This window comes from Eriocheir sinensis, chromosome 45 (genome assembly GCF_024679095.1).
Source record: "Eriocheir sinensis breed Jianghai 21 chromosome 45, ASM2467909v1, whole genome shotgun sequence".
NCBI lineage: Eukaryota > Metazoa > Arthropoda > Malacostraca > Decapoda > Varunidae > Eriocheir > Eriocheir sinensis.
The window spans coordinates 737,956-756,726 of record NC_066553.1 but is presented as its reverse complement, the minus strand read 5'-3'; the positions used below and the strand labels follow the sequence as shown (position 1 = coordinate 756,726).

Below are 18,771 nucleotides of genomic sequence, written 5' to 3'. Positions count from 1 at the left end.
TGTGTGTGTGTGTGTGTGTAGGTTAAGTTATGTTAGGTTAGTTTAGGTCAGGCAGAGTTATTGTGTATAGTTCAAGGTTGTTGCCGTGTGTTTGTGTGTATGTGTGTGTGTGTGTGTGTGTGTGTGTGTTGAGGCGGAGAGAGTTTCGTGAATCAAAGGGAATGTAAGATAGAGTGCGGAAAGGTCAAGATATTATGAGGCGAAACTGTGAGATTAAAGTTGCCATGTCAAGAAAAGCGTTGATAAGTAAACCGTGTTATAAACATTTCGGAGCTGTCTTGTGACTTCAACTCATCACATTTCCTTTATGTTTTATTTTATCTAATTTAGATAAATATAAATGAGTTGTACAATTACTGCTGAGTCCAACGGTACCAACTAAAGTGGTCTGTCGTGAATAAAGGACGAGCTAGGACGAAGAAAATACAAGTGTTTAGCGTCACGGCGGACATGTGAGTGAGGGATGGTGCAGCCAATCACCGGAGCCGTAACAAACGCTGCCTAGGCGCCAGATGAACAGGCTCCGTCAACAGACTATAAATCAATACTTCAATTAAAAATAATAATATATAAAGACAACACGTGAGGAAAAACACGTTAACGAATTAAATTGAAATATCATGTGTAGGGAACATAGATTAAAATAGGCATCCCAGAAAAGAACAGCCAAATTAATACATCAGTGAGAAAGGATAGACATTACATACGAAAAAAATGGCGTGCGTGTATTGTTAAAAAAATACTGATTAAAATAAGTATCTCAAAAATAAAACAGCTAAATTAATACATCAATCAAAAAGAAGATACACATTACATAAGAAAAAAAATTAAAATAGTGTATATCACGAATACAGAAAATGCAGATTAAAGTGTCTTATAAAAGCTGAAATAACATGCCGATGAAAAAAATTGTATATAAAGTTAATTCGGAACAAAAAAATACCAAAGAGTGTTGTGGATTAAAATATCACGAGTACGAAAATGCAAATTAAACAAGAGTCTGAAAATAGAACAGCAAAATTAGCACATTGATTATAAAACGAAAAATACTTGAGGGGAAAAAAAAACGTTAGTGTTTCGAACTAAAATATCACCGGTAAAAAAATGCAAATTCAAGCAAGAGTCTCAGAATAGAACAGCCAAACAAACACATCGATTGAAGAAATGAGTATATAGACAACACTTAAATAAAAATGTTAGTGAATTAAGAAGAATATCTCGTGTAAAAAAGATACAGATTAAAGCAAGAGTCTCAGAATAGAACAGCCAAACAAACACATCGATTGAAGAAATGAGTATATAGACAACACTTAAATAAAAACGTTAGTGCATTAAGAAGAATATCCCGTGTAAAAAAAATACAGATCAAAACAAGAGACTCGAAATAGAACAGTCAAATTAACATCTCAATTAAGAAAACAAGGAAAAATTGATACACCCAATACCCAACAACAAAAATAGCACCACCTAGTCGAACACGAAGGTGAGATCGTTGAGCAGGAGAGGTTAATGCGTGAGAAAATAATCCATTTACGTCAGAGAGAAAGGTCAGCGTGGGAAGGGAGGGAGAGAAGGAGGGAGAGGGAGAAAACGATATTAATGCATTAGGGAATAAGGGGTTAAGGACTGTAAGGAGGAGAGAGGAGGAAGAATATGCCAGAGAGAGAGAGAGAGAGAGAGAGAGAGAGAGAGAGAGAGAGAGAGAGAGAGAGAGAGAGAGAGAGAGAGAGAGAGAGAGAGAGAGAGAGAGAGAAAGGAGTAAAGAAAAAAGAATAAAAAAAGGAATAAATGCTTCAAATACAAAAATAGAAAAATTGAAAATAAAGTAGAAGGAAAGAGTTAAAAATTGAAAGGTTAAGAGTTGAAAGAGAGAGAGAGGAAGACAAATAATTCATAGAGATAATAAAAAGGAATAAATAAAGTAAGGAATGAAGAAGAATGAAATGTAGAATGAAGAATAGATGAATTAATGCTAAAACAAAGAAATGAAGATATAGAAGAAGAATAAAAAAAGGAATGAAGAATAAAGAAGAGAGGAAGGAATAAATAGTTAAGCAATAATGGAATAGACAGAGGGATTGAAGGAGGAAGAGGAAAGAAGGGAAGGGAAGGGAGTGAGGGAAGAGGAAGGATATCAACCCATTAGGGAATAAGGGCTAAGGAGTATGAGGGAGAGAAGAGGGAGAGAGAAAAATAATAGAATAAAGGAATGGAGAAAGAAGGATAGAGTAAGGGATAGATAAGGTTAAGGATTGTGAAGTAGAGAGGAGGACGAATAAGCTTGAGAAAGATGATTGAAGAAATAAAGAAATAAAGAAGGAAGAAGAAAGAAATAAAGAGTAAGACGAATATGCCAAAGAGAGAAATGAAGAAGAAATGAATGGATAGATAATAAAAAGGAAGAGAAAAAGAGGAAAGCTAAAGAGATGAATAAAGAATAAAAAAGGAAGAAATAAAGGATAAAGAGTAACTAGGAGAGACGAGGTTAAAATATAAGTAAGGAATAAAAGAAATAGATAAGGAATAAAGAATAAACAGAGAGAGAGAGAGAGAGAGAGAGAGAGAGTTTTTTCCAGCAGTTGATATACTTTTGTCAGGTCCAGGAATTTGTTTAAGTGAGGCTTTAAGGACTTCATCAGTTGTATTTGCAATTAGGCAATGCATGCTCGAGATTTACAATAGTAGAGAGAGAGAGAGAGTGAGAGAGAGAGAGAGAGAGAGAGAGAGAGAGAGAGAGAGAGAGAGAGAGAGAGAGAGAGAGAGAGAGAGAGAGAGAGAGAGAGAGAGGATATTAATGCATTAGAGTTTGAAAGATTGAGCGAGATAGGCGGACAAGGACTTGAAAGATAAAAGTAAAGTAGAGATAGAGAGAGAGAGAAAAAAAGTAAGAAAAAGAGAGAAGAGATAAAGAGGAAAGAAGATTGAGAATAGTCGGGCAGAGAGAGAGAGAGAGAGAGAGAGAGAGAGAGAGAGAGAGAGAGAGAGAGAGAGAGAGAGAGAGAGAGAGAGAGAGAGAGAGAGAGAGAGAGAGAGAGAGAGAGAGAGAGAGAGAGAGAGAGAGAGAGAGAGAGAGAGAGAGAGAGAGAGAGAGAGAGAGAGAGAGAGAGAGAGAGAGAGAGAGAGAGAGAGAGAGGAGGAAGATGAAGAGAGAGATGAATGACCAGTGGAGAGAGAGAGAGAGAATGAGAGAGGAGAGGAAGAGAGAGAGAGAGAAGGAGAGAGAATGACCAGAGGATAACGAGAGAGAGATCGTGAGGAGGGGAAGATGAAGAATTAAGGAAAAGATGAATGACCAGTGGATGACGAGAGAGGATCGTAAGATGAAGGAAGATGAAGAATTAAGGAAAAGATGAATGAGGTGGATAACGAGAGAGTATATTCATGTATGATGAAAAGATGAAGAATTAAGGAAAAGATGAATGACCGGTGGATAACGAGAGAGGATCGTAATGCACTATGATGAAGGGAAGATGAAGAATTAAGGAAAAGATGAATGACCAGTGGATAACGAGAGAGGATCGTAATGCACTAATGAAGGGAAGATGAAGAATTAAGGAAAAGATGAAGAATTAAGGAAAAGATGAATGACCGGTGGATAACGAGAGAGGATCGTAATGCACTAATGAAGGGAAGATGAAGAATTAAGGAAAAGATGAATGACCGGTGGATAACGAGAGAGGATCGTAATGCACTAATGAAGGGAAGATGAAGAATTTAGGAAAAGATGAATGACCAGTGGATAACGAGAGAGGATCGTAATGCACTATGAGGAAGGGAAGATGAAGAATTAAGGAAAAGATGAATGACCAGTGGATAACGAGAGAGGATCGTAATGCACTATGAGGAAGGGAAGATGAAGAATTAAGGAAAAGATGAATGACCAGTGGATAACGAGAGAGGATCGTAACGCACTAGAGAATAAAAGAGAGTTAGAAAGAACGGTCAACTGATAATGAATAAATGGTGAAGAGAGAGAAGATAAGGAGTGGAGAGTGAGGGAGGGAAGATGAAGAATTAAGCAAAAGATGATTGACCGGTGGATAAAAAGAGGATCGTAACGCACTAGAGAATAAAAGAGGAGTTAAATAGAAGGGCTAACTGATAATGAATAAATGGGACAAAATAGAGAAGATAAGGAGAAAAGAAGAGGTTACGTGAGCAAGGGAAAAATGAAGGATTAATAAGACCAAGAAGAAGGATTGGTTTAAAGAGAGACGATCATAATCCACTAAAGAATAAATAGGAATAAGAAACAAGAGCCAAGCAAAACGTCGGAGAGTTACAGCTACGAATATACGGTAGGAAGGAAAGGCAAATAATTAAGGTTATAAAAAGTATCGGAAAAAGAGGAAATCGTAGCGTAATAGAGAATAAAGACTTGTAGGAGAAATGGATTGACCAACACGGCAGAGAGACACAATAATATATAAATGATAGAGAATATAATGATTAAGCGATAGAGATATGACGTAAGGAAAAGTAAAGAAATATGGCCAAAAATAAAAGTGAGGGGCGGAGAGAGAGAGAGAGAGAGAGAGAGAGAGAGAGAGAGAGAGAGAGAGAGAGAGAGAGAGAGAGAGAGAGAGAGAGAGAGAGAGTTATAATTCCCTAGATAATAAAGAGTTGTATAGCAAAGAATCAGAAACTCGCTCAGTAACTCTCTCAGTACCCCACTAGCTACTTCTCGCCTAAACAAATTCTGCACTCAACCTCCCTCCATACCTCTTACCATTTCAAACTTCTTACCCTCCCATTCCTTCCCACAGCAACCCCTCTGCATACCAACACTGCTCTCCTTCCTTCCTTCTCCTCATGCAGCTTTACCGCCACAAGACCCTAACGTAGCGCTGTATATAGGGACCTAGACTCTCCGTGGTGGTGATGGTAGGGGTGGAGGTGGAATGTAACGGCAGGGATGGTGTTAAAAGTAAGAGAAAAGGAAAAGGAGGAAGAGGAGAGAGAGCTTGTTACCTGATGTCTATTGTGTGTTTGCGTGGAGTCAGGAACACCTTGATTAGCACGTGTTTGTTGGTTGGGACAGGTGTGTGTGGGTGGGGGAGGGGGGGAGGATGAGAAGATTGGTAGGGAGAGGTGGGGTTATGGTGGAAGTCTTTGTGAGTGTGTGTGAATGTGTGTGTGTGTGTGTGTGTGTGTGTGTGTGTGTGTGTGTGTGTGTGTGTGTGTCTCTTCTCTCTTCTCTCTCTCTCTCTCTCTCTCTCTCTCTCTCTCTCTCGCACAGTCAGATCACGCAGCTTCAGACGAGGGCGGAGTCCCTTTATTTTCTGGGTTTTGCGGAGTGAGAGCCCTTCACCCCTCCCTCCAGTGCCCTTACCTCTCGCTCTCTCTCTCACTCTCTGAATCTCTCCCTTCCTCTCCCTCAGCTCCTTCACCCCCTCTCCCTCTAGTGTCCTTGCCTCTCGCTCTCTCTCCCTCTCTGAATTTCTCTCTCCCTCCCTTAACCCTTCCGTCACTTCATACCCTCGTCTCGTCTCCCTCTCTCTCCCTTAACCTCTCATTCTCTCTCTTTCCCCTCCCTCTCTTTCTCCCCTTAACCCTTCCTCTCCCTTCTTCACTGCCTCCAACCCACCCCGTCCCCTTTCCTCCCTTCTCTCTTCCTTGCTTCTCACCCTTTCTCTCTTCATCCCTATCCCTCCCTCTCTCTCCTTCCCTTAACCCTTCCACTCCCTCTCTCCCTCTCTCTCTCCTACCCTCCCTTTCTTCCCTCTCCCCCAGTCAAGGGATATATTACTTTCCCTCTTTCACTCTTTCGTTGGTCCTCCTCCTCCTCCTCCTCCTCCTCCTCCTCCTCCTGAACGTTTCTTCCCCCCTCGAATTTCAACTCCACCTCGATATCTTAAGCTGTCACGACGTTTGCTTCTTTTTCTGAGGCACGTTTTTTCTTCTCATTCTTCACCGTCTTTGCGGGTTTTCTTGTTTCTTGTGTGTTTTCTTTGTTGCTTATTTTCTATCTATATTAATGGACGTTTTTTTATTTTATTTTTGCTCGTCTCGTTTCTCATTTCTCCTTTTTTTCGGCTTTTCTTGTTTCTTATTCTTTTCTTTGCTTCTTCGTTGCTTTTCTTTCTTGTGTAAATATAATCTTGGTTACTTTGTTTTTTTCCTTCCTTCTTCTTCTTCTTCGACTTCTCTCTCCTATTCATTTTCATATCATTATTATTCTCCTCCTCCTCCTCCTCCTCCTCCCTCTACACCCCCTCTTCCTCCTCCTTTTCCTCTCCTTCACCTCGTTCTCCGTAATGGAAGTCTCTTGGTATTTATGTTTGTTATTCAATTGATGGAAACATTTCATTTATTCGCTCCCTCCCCGCCATGGATACGATTTCTGGGTACACTGAGAGAGAGAAAGAGAGAGAGAGAGAGAGAGAGAGAGAGAGAGAGAGAGAGAGAGAGAGAGAGAGAGAGAGAGAGAGAGAGAGAGAGAGAGAGAGAGAGAGAGAGAGAGAGAGAGAGAGGTGAGATGAAAATATATGACAAGTAAACCCATAAATAGATAAGAAAATAGGAGAGAGAGAGAGAGAGAGAGAGAGAGAGAGAGAGAGAGAGAGAGGAAAAGATAAATGACAAGAGAAAAGAAGAGAAACTAAATGAGAAATAAAGTAGAAAAATAATAGACAAATAGACAGAGAATAGAAAAGAGAAGAGAGAGATAGATACATAGAGAGAGAGAGAGAGAGAGAGAGAGAGAGAGAGAGAGATTAAAACACTTTCACATCGGAGAAGAAGCTTGCAATTCGGGGGGTTCACGGGAACCTCTAAAACGCCAAAGAAAGTATAAGAAAAAGAAGAAAAAAAAAGAGAAAAAGAATGAAGAAATATGCCGGCGATTTATCTTGCTTTCAGGATCTCGAGAAAAAAAAATTGCTAAGGCTGAGTAAGGTGCTTGTGTGCGTGCGTGCGTGCGTGCGTGGAGGGGGCGGGCGGGGGGATGGAGGAGGGGGGGCGGTATGTGTGTGTGTGCGAGGGGAGAGTTGTGTGTGTGTGTGTGTGTGTGTGTGTGTGTGTGTGGGTGTGGGTGAGAGAGAGAGAGAGAGAGAGAGAGAGAGAGAGAGAGAGAGAGAGAGAGAGAGAGAGAGAGAGAGGAATGAATGAAAGGTGGAAGCGAAGTAGGAAAAGAACAAAAACAGGAAAAGAAGAAAATTCGGAAAAAGATGAAAAGAAAGAAAAAGAAGAAAAGAAAGAAAAGAAAAAGAAAGAAAGCGAACAAGAAAATAAAAGGAAAAAAGAGGAAGGCAGCAAAGCGAACTAACAAAACAGTAAATAGGAAGAAGCAGAAAGAAATACATGAAGGAAGGAAAAAAAGGAAAAAAAGAAGAAAGAAAAGGAAGGAAAAGAAAGAAAAAACAAAACTTATTTCCGACGTTTAATTTCTTATGATGGTCGTTCTCTCTCTCTCTCTCTCTCTCTCTCTCTCTCTCTCTCTCTTGTGTCCCAAGTGTTGAATATTCCAGTGTTTCATTTTCCTCCTCCTCCTCTTCCTCCTCCTCCTCCTCCTCCTCCTCCTCCTCTTCCTTCTCTTTGCTTCTTGTTGCTTTCTTCCTTCTCTTTCTCCCTTTATCTATCCAGCTATCTATCTTTCTATCTATCAGTTATCTATTTATTTCTACTCTTATTTATCTTATGTATCTATTTTCTCATTTGTTCTTATTTATTCATCTATTTATCTATTATCTTGTATATTTATCTTCTGTCAACTATTTTCTCTCTCTCTCTCTCTCTCTCTCTCTCTCTCTCTCTCTCGCCGTTCAGGTAGGGAGCCATTAATCAAGGTGACTCTGTTTACATTGTCAGGTAGGATAGAGTGCTTCACCTTGTTAGCCCGGCTCCTTCATCCTCTCCCTCCCTCCTTCCCTCCCTCCCATTCCCTCTCCCTCCGTTTCCTCTCCTTTCTTCCTCTACGTCACTCTCATCCTTTCCTCCTTCATCTTTCCTTTCCTCCCATTCCCTCTCCCTCCGTTTCCTCTCCTTTCTTCCTCTACGTCACTCTTTTATCCTTCTCTCCTTTATCCTTTCCCTCCCTCCCATTCCCTCTCCTTTCTTCCTCTACGTCACTCTTTTATTCTTCTCTCCTTTATCCTTTCCCTCCCTCCCATTCCCTCTCCCTCCGTTTCCTCTCCTTTCTTCCTCTACGTCACTCTTTTATTCTTCTCTCCTTTATCCTTTCCTCCTCCCATTCCCTCTCCCTCCGTTTCCTCTCCTTTCTTCCTCTACGTCACTCTTTTATCCTTCTCTCCTTTATCCTTTCCCTCCCTCCCATTCCCTCTTCCTCCGTTTCCTCTCCTTTCTTCCTCTACGTCACTCTTTTATCCTTCTCTCCTTTATCCTTTCCCTCCCTCCCATTCCCTCTCCTTTCTTCCTCTACGTCACTCTTTTATACGTCTCTCCTTTATCCTTTCCCTCCCTCCCATTCCCTCTCCCTCCGTTTCCTCTCCTTTCTTCCTCTACGTCACTCTTTTATTCTTCTCTCCTTTATCCTTTCCCTCCCTCCCATTCCCTCTCCCTCCGTTTCCTCTCCTTTCTTCCTCTACGCCACTCTTTTATCCTTCTCTCCTTCATCCTTCACTCCCTCCTATTTCCTCTCTCCTTTCTTCCTCTCCGTCACCCTCTCATCCTTGCCTCTTTCATCCTTTTCCTCCCTCCTTCCCTCCCTCCCTTTCCTTTCCTCCCTTTGTCCCCCATGATCCCTTTCCTCTCCCCTTTCTTCCTCTCCGTCACTCTCTCATCCTTCCCTCCCTCTTCTTTTTCATCTCCTTTCCTCCCTCTGTCTCTCCCTCTGTCCCCCCCCCCCCCATGATCCCTTTCCTCTCTCCTTTCTTTCTCTTCTCTTTCTTCCTCTCCCACCCTCTCTTATCCTTCCCTCCCTCTTCTTCTTTTTCATCTTGTTTTACCATCCTCTACTTCTTTCATCCTTCCTGCTCTCTCTTCATCCTCCTCTCTCCTCTTATCCCCCTCCCTCTTCTCTCTCTCTCTCTCTCTCTCTCTCTCTCTCTCTTTTATCGTGTGTGTGTGTGTGTGTGTGTGTTCGTATTTTTGTTTGTTTTTCATCGCGCGCAGCAAGGCATGAAAAGGGATGGCTCCTCGCTGTCCTCCTCCTCCTCCTCCTCCTCCTCCTCTTCCTCTTCTTCTATCCTTCAATTTCCTCCTCCTCCTCTTCCTCCTCTTCCTTTTCTTCTAATCCTCTTCCTTCTTTTCCTCTTTATTATCGCCCTCAACCTCCTTATCATCTTCCTCCTTCTTCCTCCTTTCTTCCTCCTCTTCCTCCTCCTCCTCCACTCTTTTCCTATTCAACCTCATCCTTCATAATCTTCTTTTCCTTCTTTTCTTCTTCCTTTCCTTCTTCCCCTTTTTCTTCTTTTTCTTCTTCTTATCCACCAACACATCTTCGTATATCCATCCTTAACCTCCTTTCACCTCCTCCTCCTCCTCCTCCTCCTCCTCCTCCTCCTCCTCCTCCTCCTCCCTCCCTCCCTCCCTCTCACCTTCCTTCAGTTTTCAATAACAATAAAATTAACGGAATATTAATTTTATCGGTAATTGTTGGAACTTTTAATATCGTTTCCCGCGCGTCCTCTTCCTCTTGTTCCTCTTTCCCTTTCATCTCTCATTCCCTTCGATTTTATTACACGCGAGAGAGAGAGAGAGAGAGAGAGAGAGAGAGAGAGAGAGAGAGAGAGAGAGAGAGAGAGAGAGAGAGAGAGAGAGAGAGAGAGAGAGATTATTGTCATTCGAATGCGTGGGTTTTATTTTTTTTTTCATTTCTTTATTGTTTTTTTATTAAGGTTTTTATTGGTGGGTGTTCGATGCCTGGTTATTGCTTTTTTGGGCTTATTTTATTATTATATTTATTGGTTTTGTTTCTGTTTTTATTTATTTATTATTATTATTATTATTAGTAGTAGTAGTAGTAGTAGTAGTATTGGTTATTCTTGGTTGAGTGTGTGTGTGTGTGTGTGTGTGTGTGTGTGTGTGTGTCAGTGCTTTCAGTTCACACACACACACACACACACACACACACACACACACACACACACACACACACACACCTCGGGTTCCGGGAATGAATAATTAACGCGATGGAAATATATATAAAGTTTGGGCGAAAATACTTATGGTTCCTCTACTTCCCATCGACTGTGTGGTGATATTATTATTATTATTATTATTATTATTATTATTATTATTATTATTATTATTATTATTATTATAGTCGCGCGAGACCTAATTGTCCACGTCTGTAAAAGTTCATTAATTAAGGAGTTCAGGGCAAAGGAGAGAGAGAGAGAGAGAGAGAGAGTGTGTGTTTATGTATCTTAACTTTTTTTCCATAGATAAATATTTACTTAGACCATAATAATGTGGTTTTTTTTTCATTATTATTTTTATCATCATGATCTTTTTGAAACGCTAACAAATTAGTAAATCTATTTTTTTGCTTCGACTTATTTTTGACTCATAACTTCCATTCATTCCCATCTTCATAATCATTCTTGTGTACACTCTGTCCTATTTGTGTGGAGGAGGAGGAGGAGGAGGAGGAGGAGGAGGAGAAGGAGGAGGAGGAGGAGGAGGAGGAGGAGGACGTAATCTAGTTTTTAATAAATTTTTGAGATTGGATTATCAGTATGCAAAAAAATAATGTGATTGAGATACCTGTGTGTGTGTGTGTGTGTGTGTGTGTGTGTGTGTGTGTGTGTGTGTGTGTGTGTGTGTGTGTGTCCCTGGGTGTATAATAACTTTATTACATGAACCAAAATAAGTCCACTTCTATATTTTTTTCCTTTAATCTAACTTATATTTCCTTACATGGTTTCAAAGGCAACCTTCTCACAATTTTCCTTAACTAAGAGCCACCAATCAGCTATTCATTCGGTCAGACATTAAGCGGCTTCGTTAGTCTGTCCCTCAATCACTCAATCAATCAGTCAGTCAGTCAGTTAGTCTAATTCACTTACTCACTCAGCCACTCTCGTCCACCCTTCTAAACACTCACCCATCCTTCACAGCCTCTTCGTTAATGCTCCTCTCACCTACATCTTTTATTCTCCGCCTCTTCCCTCACTCCGAATCTCCTGAGTGAATGCAGATGAGCCCTATGCGTGACGGGTTGGGTTAAGCCTTCAGCGCGGGGCGGTGAGTGATGTGTCAAGTCGAGCGCTCCTCTCCCTCCTCGTGTGTGCCAACTAGACGCGTGTGTGTCCACGGAGATAACAGCCTCCTCACGCTTGCCTACACACCTGGTTTCAATGGGCATGCACGTGTGAGTCAGGTGTAAGCCAGGTATATATACGTCTGACTGGCCAGGGACGGGTGCAGGGGCCATGTAGTAGGCGAGGACGAGGCACAAAGCCCCTCTTCTTGAAGCCTTGCTCTGCGACACTGACCAGCTCGCACAAAAGGAAGGAGTGAGTGAGCGCAATCTGCCGAAGTGAGAGAAAGCGAAACGTCAAGAAATACTGGAAAACGGTCCGAAATGTTAGGAATCTTTATCGACTATTAACAGCGTAATCCAGCACTATTTTCTTACGTAGAGGGGAAGGGATGATATGTTTATGCAGTGAGGGATTAAAGGCGTATAGAGGGAGATGATGGTATTAGCGGTGTTGAAGGTGGTGGTGATGGCGGTGAAGTAGTGCGAGAAGGCCAGGTGAATGGAGTTGAGGTGGTAGTGGTGTTGATTTTGGTGATGGTGGTGGTGGTAGTAGTGGTCTTGATAAGCTGTAGTTGATATTAGTGTTAGTGTTGGTGGTAGTGTTGGTGATACGAGTGTTGCAGATAGTGAGTGGAGGTTGTGGTGTTGATGATGCAGGTGGTGATGGCGGTAATGACGATGCAGCAGCGGGCGGGCGGGCAGGTAAGTGACGTGCGGTCCGGTCTGGTGCGTAAAAAGCGCGTAATAGCTGCTCATTTCATTCTGCTCCTCCGTTTAATTAATTTTAGCCTTAATTAATGGTTTGAGCTCAGTTAATTAGCGCCTCTTGTCGACGGCCATCAGCTCTACTCTGCCGGCCGTGTAATGGACGGTAAATAATGCTGCTTAGCCCTAGGTGGTGGTGGTGGTGGTGGTGGTGGAGTAAAGCTTATCCACGTAATCTCTCGTTAGCTCTCTCTTGCTCCGTTTTTATTTGTGTTTGTGTGTTTTAATCTGTGTTATTTTGAAGTGGGTGTGTATGGAAGGGGGTGGTGTGTGTGTGTGTGTGTGTGTGTGTGTGTGTGTGTGTGTGTGTGTGTGTGTGTGTGTGTATTCTGACGTTTTGCTTTTTCTCTTTTTTTCATATCATTTTTGTCACTTGCATTATTTGTTTTTATTTTGCTAGTAGACTTTAATTCTTATTATATACTATTTTAACTTCTTCAACTTTCCTCCTTCCTTTTTTATCTTTTTCTAATTCTTTTCTCCTTCATTTTTCTTCATCATCCCCATCCTCTTTATCATTCGTCAATCAAACTCTCTCCTTTTTCTTCCTTTCGCTTCTCTTTTTTTCGCTTTCTTTAAACCACGAACCATAAAATTGTCAAAGTAAAAAGGAAAGACAATGTTGGCCCAGCCTGTTGACGGACTTTTTTTGTTTTATGGTGAGGATGTTATTTTATGCAAACTGCTGAATGCTCTTTTTCGTTTGTTGTTTTGGGCGTCCGCTATTGTTTGTCTGCGAGTGTGTGTTTGCGGAAAGAGAAACCAACTCGATAGGAAAACGAAAAAGATAAAACTATGAGAAAAACGCAAGGCAAGGGCTAAAGGACGGCGTTCATATCGTGTTGACTAGTTTGACAATGTCCTGAGTTTAATATATGTTGCCGAGTGTTGCTAAGTGAGTGTCAGTCCAGGGAACTTGCAACACAACTAAGTGACTGGTTAATGTGTTTCTTCCTTCCTGCCTTTCTTCATTCATTCATTCCTGCGTTCCTTCGTTTCTTTCTTCTTCACTTCCTCCATTCCTTTCTACCTTACTTCCTTCCTTCATTCGTTCTTGCATTCCTTCGGTCCTCTGTGGTTCCCTTCGTCCATTCCTTTCTTCTTTCCCTCCCTCACTCATGTCTATCTAAGCATTACAAGCATTACCGAGTGTTACTAAGTGGGTTGTCTATTCTTACAGTAAAGTTATAAGCCTTATGTACATCTCATCGAGTGTTACCAATTAGAGTTTTCTTCTCCCGTACAGTCGCGGATGGTGGGCAACAAGACTGTCTCGATGCTCACCTTCGTACCTGAGGCGGAGGACAACGGCGCGGCGCTCACCTGTCGCGCCCACAACCCCAACATTCCCGGCCAGGGCATGCACACCACCACCGTCCTGCAAGTCACCTGTGAGTAAGCCCGGCCATTCATTATTTCCTTCAATCTAACGTTGCTTCCTTTCCTTTGTTAATCACTTCCTGCATTCTTTCCTTCATTCATTCATTCATTCATTCAAGCGCTTCTCTGTTCTTCCCTTCCTTTTTTCTTTCTTTCCTTCCTCCATTACTTTCTTCCTTCATTTATTCATTCTTGCGTTCCTTCCTCCCTTTGTTATTCACTTCCTGCATTTTTTCCTTCCTTCATTCATTCACTCATTCTTGCGTTTCTTCGTTTTTCCCTTCCTCTTTTCTCACTTTCCTCCATTAGTTTTTTTCCTTTCCTACTTTCTTTTTCATTCATTCACTCATTCCTGGGTCCTTTCATTCCCTTGTTCCCTCCCTCCGTGTTCAGGAAGGGAGGGAGAAAGGGAGAGAAGAGAGAAAACTAAAGGAGAGAAAGGAAAGGAGGGAGAGAGATAGAAAGGAGAGAAAGGAAAGAGGAAGGAGAAAGAGGAGAGAGAGAGAGAGAGAGAGAGAGAGAGAGAGAGAGAGAGAGAGAGAGAGAGAGAGAGAGAGAGAGAGAGAGAGAAAATCGGTTACTATATAAATCACACCACCACCACCACCACCACCACCTTCATATCCACCCCTATACCTGTGTTTACCTGTGCAAGGGTTCCTGTCAGCCAGTTAGGGGGGCAGTATGAGAGATGGTCAATATAACATGTCATTCACCCACGGTCTGATCAAATGCTGGACTCGTGATTGCCAATATGTGTGCGTGTGTATGTGTGTGTGTGTGTGGGTGTGGGTGTGGGTGGGTGGGTGTTATCGGCGTCAGTCAATCAAGTCAGTCAGCCGTTCAATCAGTCACTCGTTCTTCGTTCATTCATTTCGTTCGTCAGCCAGTCATGATACTCACTCACTCACTCACATTCACTCACTCACTCACTCTCTCTATCCTGTACTAGTTCTTCATTCATTTTTCTCTTCTTTCTTTCTTTCTAACATTCATTCAGTCAGTCAGTCATTCAGTCCTGCGTTCCTTCCTTCTTCACTTCTATTTGTTTTTTCCTTTTGTTTCTTTTTTCCACTTCCTCTGTTTTATTTTCTTCCTTCAATTTCTTCCTCCATTTACTGACCTCACTTACTCACTCACTCACTCACTCACTCACTCCCTTCCTTCCACTTTCCACATTAACTCCTTCATTCACTTCATCCACCCTCCTTCCTTCCGTTCCTCCCTCAATCCTTCCTCCCTCACCTACATGCTCCCTCCTTCCTACCCTCACCTAAGCCCTGCCCAGCCTACCCCCGCCTCAGCCTGTGCCCCGCGCCCTACTAATCCCTCGTGAGTGCCTGCCCCGACCTCCTCGCCTAATCTGCATGCTCCTTACAGCCGCTCGTCCTCCTCCTCCTCCTCGTCAATTACGTCTCTTCGTGGATCGATGGAAAGACTTCGTTTGAGTCGCTCGTTCCTTCCTGCGTGCCCCCGTGCCTGTGTTTTCATGTTTTTTTTCTTGTTTTTTTTCCTTTTTTTCATTAATGCATTCTTTCTTTCCTTCTTGCATTCTCCATTCCTTTCCTTGTTCCTTCCTTCCTTTTTTCCTTTTTCATTTTTTGCATTTTTTCCATATCTTTGTTTTTTTTTCACTTTCCTTGTTTTTTTTTCTTTCCCTCATTCATTCATTCATTCATTCATTCTTGTGTTTTTCCGTTTCTTTTTGCTTCCCTGTTTTCCTTCATTCATTTCTTCATTCATATTTGCTTTCCTTCGTTTTTCTGGTCTTCATTTCTTTCCTTCTTTCATTCATTCATTCATTCATTCTTGTGTTTTTCCGTTTCTTTTTGCTTCCCTGTTTTCCTTCATTCATTTCTTCATTCATTTTTGCTTTCCTTCGTTTATCTGGTCTTCATTTCTTTCCTTCCTTCTTTCCTTCCTTCCCTCATTCATTCATTCTTGTGTTTTTCCGTTTCTTTTTGCTTTCCTGTTTTCCTTCATTCATTTCTTCATTCATATTTGCTTTCCTTCGTTTATCTGGTCTTCATTTCTTTCCTTCCTTCTTTTCTTCCTTCCCTCATTCATCCATGTGTTCCTTCGTCCCTGTTATCTTCCATTTTCTTCTTTTTCTTCTCCTTTTCATTTGTTTTCCTCTTCTTCCTTCCATTCTTCCTCCTTTTATTGACCTACTCCTGATTCACTCACTCACTCACTCACTCACTCACTCACTCACTCACCCTCACTCACTCACTCACTCACTCACTCTCACTCACTCACTCACTCACTCACTCTCACTCACTCACTCACTCACTCACTCACTCACTCACTCACTCACTCACTCACTCACTCACTCACTCACTCACTCACCCTCCACCTTGCTTTGCCTATATCACTGTAAATATTAGTTCTCTCTCTCTCTCTCTCTCTCTCTCTCTCTCTCTCTCTCTTATTAATTCATCACTCGTTTTAATGTACTTATTAGCAGTTAGGAGAGAGAGAGAGAGAGAGAGAGAGAGAGAGAGAGAGAGAGAGAGAGAGAGAGAGAGAGAGAGACAGAGGCAGGGAGAGGGGAAGAAGGAAGGGAGAGGAAGGAGAGAGGAGGAAACACTCGAGAGGAAAGAGGAGAGACATAAGGAGGGGAGAGAGGAAGAAGGAATCGAGGGAGGGAGAGAGAGAGAAAGGGGAAAACACAAGAGGAAAAATAGAGAGGGAAGGAGAGAAGAAGGAGGGAGAAAGGAAGAAACAAGAAAAAAGGAAAACTAGAAGGCAGAGAGAAGAGATAATTATAAGGAGAGGGAAAGGGGAAGGAAGAAGGAAGGAGGAAGAGAGAGAGAGGGAAAAACACTACAGGGAAGAGAGGAAAGAGAGACGGAAGGAAGAGGAGAGAGAGCGGGACAGAGAGGGGAGGCAAGGTATGACTCCCCATTACTGGCACACACTGTAAAAAGCGACGGAAATTGGACTTTTTGTAAGCTGATATGTGTGTGTTTGGGGGCTCTGTTTTCCCCCTCTCTCCCTCGCTCGCTCCCCCTCGACCCGCCCAGCGCTTTGATAATGGGAGTAAGTTGTGCGTGTGTTTGATGACTTAGTGGTGAGAATCAGGGCCCCGAATGATGGTCGTGTTGCGTCCAGTGTTATGGGCGTGTGTGTGTGTTGCAGGGGGAGCCAATGAGAGAGAGAGAGAGAGAGAGAGAGAGAGAGAGAGAGAGAGAGAGAGAGAGAGAGAGAGAGAGAGAGAGAGAGAGAGAGAGAGAGAGAGAGAGAGAGAGAGAGAGAGAGAGAGAGAGAGAGAGAGAGAGATTAGGAAGCGATGAGCGTTATAATGGAATGAATGAATGAATGTTTTTGGTAATGTTTTATGATCCGTCAGTCTGTCCTTCCCCCCTCCCTCAAACACGTATATTTACCTCCCTGCCTCCATACTTCCTCCTTTCCCTCCGTCTTCTATCCATTTATCCATCAATCCACCTCGGCTTTTGCATATACAGCCTACAAACGACTTTTCCTGTTGGTGGTTTGAGTGCTTATATTAATAGTTGGTCCCCGGGTAAAGGAAACACCAATACCCGTCAAGGTTATTTATTTGAACAACCATACAGAGGTCATTGGGATAAACAAAACACATAGAAAACGTGTTGGTGTGTGTATGTGTGTTGTGTAGTGTATGTGACATTGAAGTGTTGGCGTATGTGTGGGAAGACCGTTTCAGAGATAGTTTGCTACAGTCCCTCCACCCTTCCTCATCCTCCTCCTTATTGCTCCTCCTCTCCTCCCTCCTCTCCTTTTCCTCCTCCTCCTCCTCCTCCTCCTCCCTCCTCCTCCCTCTACAAATGTCTTTTCTCTCCACCCTTCCTCATCCTCCTCCTTATTGCTCCTCCTCTCCTCCCTCCTCTCCTTTTCCTCCTCCTCCTCCTCCTCCCTCTTCCTCCATCTATCTGTCTATCAGTCTACTTCAACTTTTGTATATACCGTCTACAAATGTCTTTTCTCTCTACCCTTTCTCCTCCTCCTCCTTATTGCTCCTCCTCTCCTCCCTCCTCTCCTTTTCCTCCTGATCCTCATCCTCCCTCCTCCTCCCTCTATCTGTCTATCAGTCTATTTCAACCTCTGTATATACCGTCTACAAATGTCTTTTCTCTCTACCCTTTCTCCTCCTCCTCCTTATTGGTTCTTCTTCTCATCCCTCCTCTCCTTTTCCTCCTCCTCCTCCTCCTCCCTCTTCCTCCATCTATCTGTCTATCAGTCTATTTCAACCTCTGTATATACCGCTAACAAATGACTCTTTTTCTCCATATTTTCTCATCCTCCTCCTGTTTTCTCCTCCTCTCCTCCCTCAAACGCATATATTTGCCTCTTTTGTTCTCCTCCTCCTCCTCCTCCCTCTTCCTCCATCTATCTGTCTATCAATCTACTTCAAGCTTTGCACATACCGCCTACAAATGTCTTTTCTCTCTACCCCTCCTCCTCCTCCTCCTCCTCCTCCTCCCTCTGTATATACATATGGATTCTTTTATTGTTTTGCTTTTCACCAACACGCACGTCAACGGACCCAGCTTCCCTTCCCTCCCTTCCCTTCCCTTCTCTTCCCTGACGCACGCATGGCAATCCCGCATTCATCTCCGTTCGTGGGACTCTTTCCTCGTCTTTATTTCTCTTCCTCACTCGCGACCTTTTTTTTCTATTCATTTTCGGTGTGCTTTCGCTGACTATGTGAACGAGTGCATGCATAGACGTTTATTTTTTTTGTGTGTGTGTTTTCTCGGTGTGATGTGTGTGTGGGAGGGGTGGGAGGTTGTGGGGGTGGAGGGGTATGTGTGTGTATGTGTGTGTGTGTGTGTGTGTGTGTGTGTGTGTGTGTGAGTGAGAGCTCTTTCACGGTGATGGAAGGAGTGTTTTTTCATCTCTCTCTTGTGTGATGCAAATGCTGAAAAAGGAGACAGAGAAAGAGAGATAAAAATGTACATGCAGCCAAAATTAATCACTTTCTCGTGTTATTTTCCCCTTTTCCTTTTATACGAAGTGATATAAGGAACATTTTTTTTTCGGCTCTGTGATGCAAATACTGAGAGAGAGAGAGAGAGAGAGAGAGAGAGAGAGAGAGAGAGAGAGAGAGAGAGAGAGAGAGAGAGAGAGAGAGAGAGAGAGAGAGAGAGAGAGAGAGAGAGAGAGAGAGAGAAGTTAGCGTGTAGAGACAGAAATGTATATAGCAGGAAAACTACTCTTTTTTTTTTTTTTTATCTGGAGCAATGATGATGAGGTGATGGAAGGAGTGTTGTTTTCACCTCTGTATGATGGAAATACTGAAAAAAAAGAGTGAAAGAAGTTACACTATTTTGTTGTTTCCCATTTCTTTAATATGGAGCAACGTATTTTAATTTCCTTCTTATGTATTTCTGTTTTGAGTGTGGCTGCCTCCTTAACTCTGAAAGGAGAGACAGTGAAGTTATCGCGCGAAAAAAAACGCATAAGAACTCAAA

The 18,771-nt window shown here is 42.5% G+C and overlaps 1 protein-coding gene across 1 annotated transcript in view; it reads left to right on the top strand.

The window, feature by feature from the left end:
• The window catches only part of LOC126980831 (nephrin-like), a 211,982-nt gene that overhangs the window by 159,343 nt on the left and 33,868 nt on the right, over positions 1-18,771 (top strand). The window contains exon 8 of the mRNA XM_050831109.1: positions 13,179-13,323. Within this exon, the coding sequence (XP_050687066.1) occupies positions 13,179-13,323 (145 nt within the window). The remainder of the gene's footprint in view (positions 1-13,178; positions 13,324-18,771) is intronic.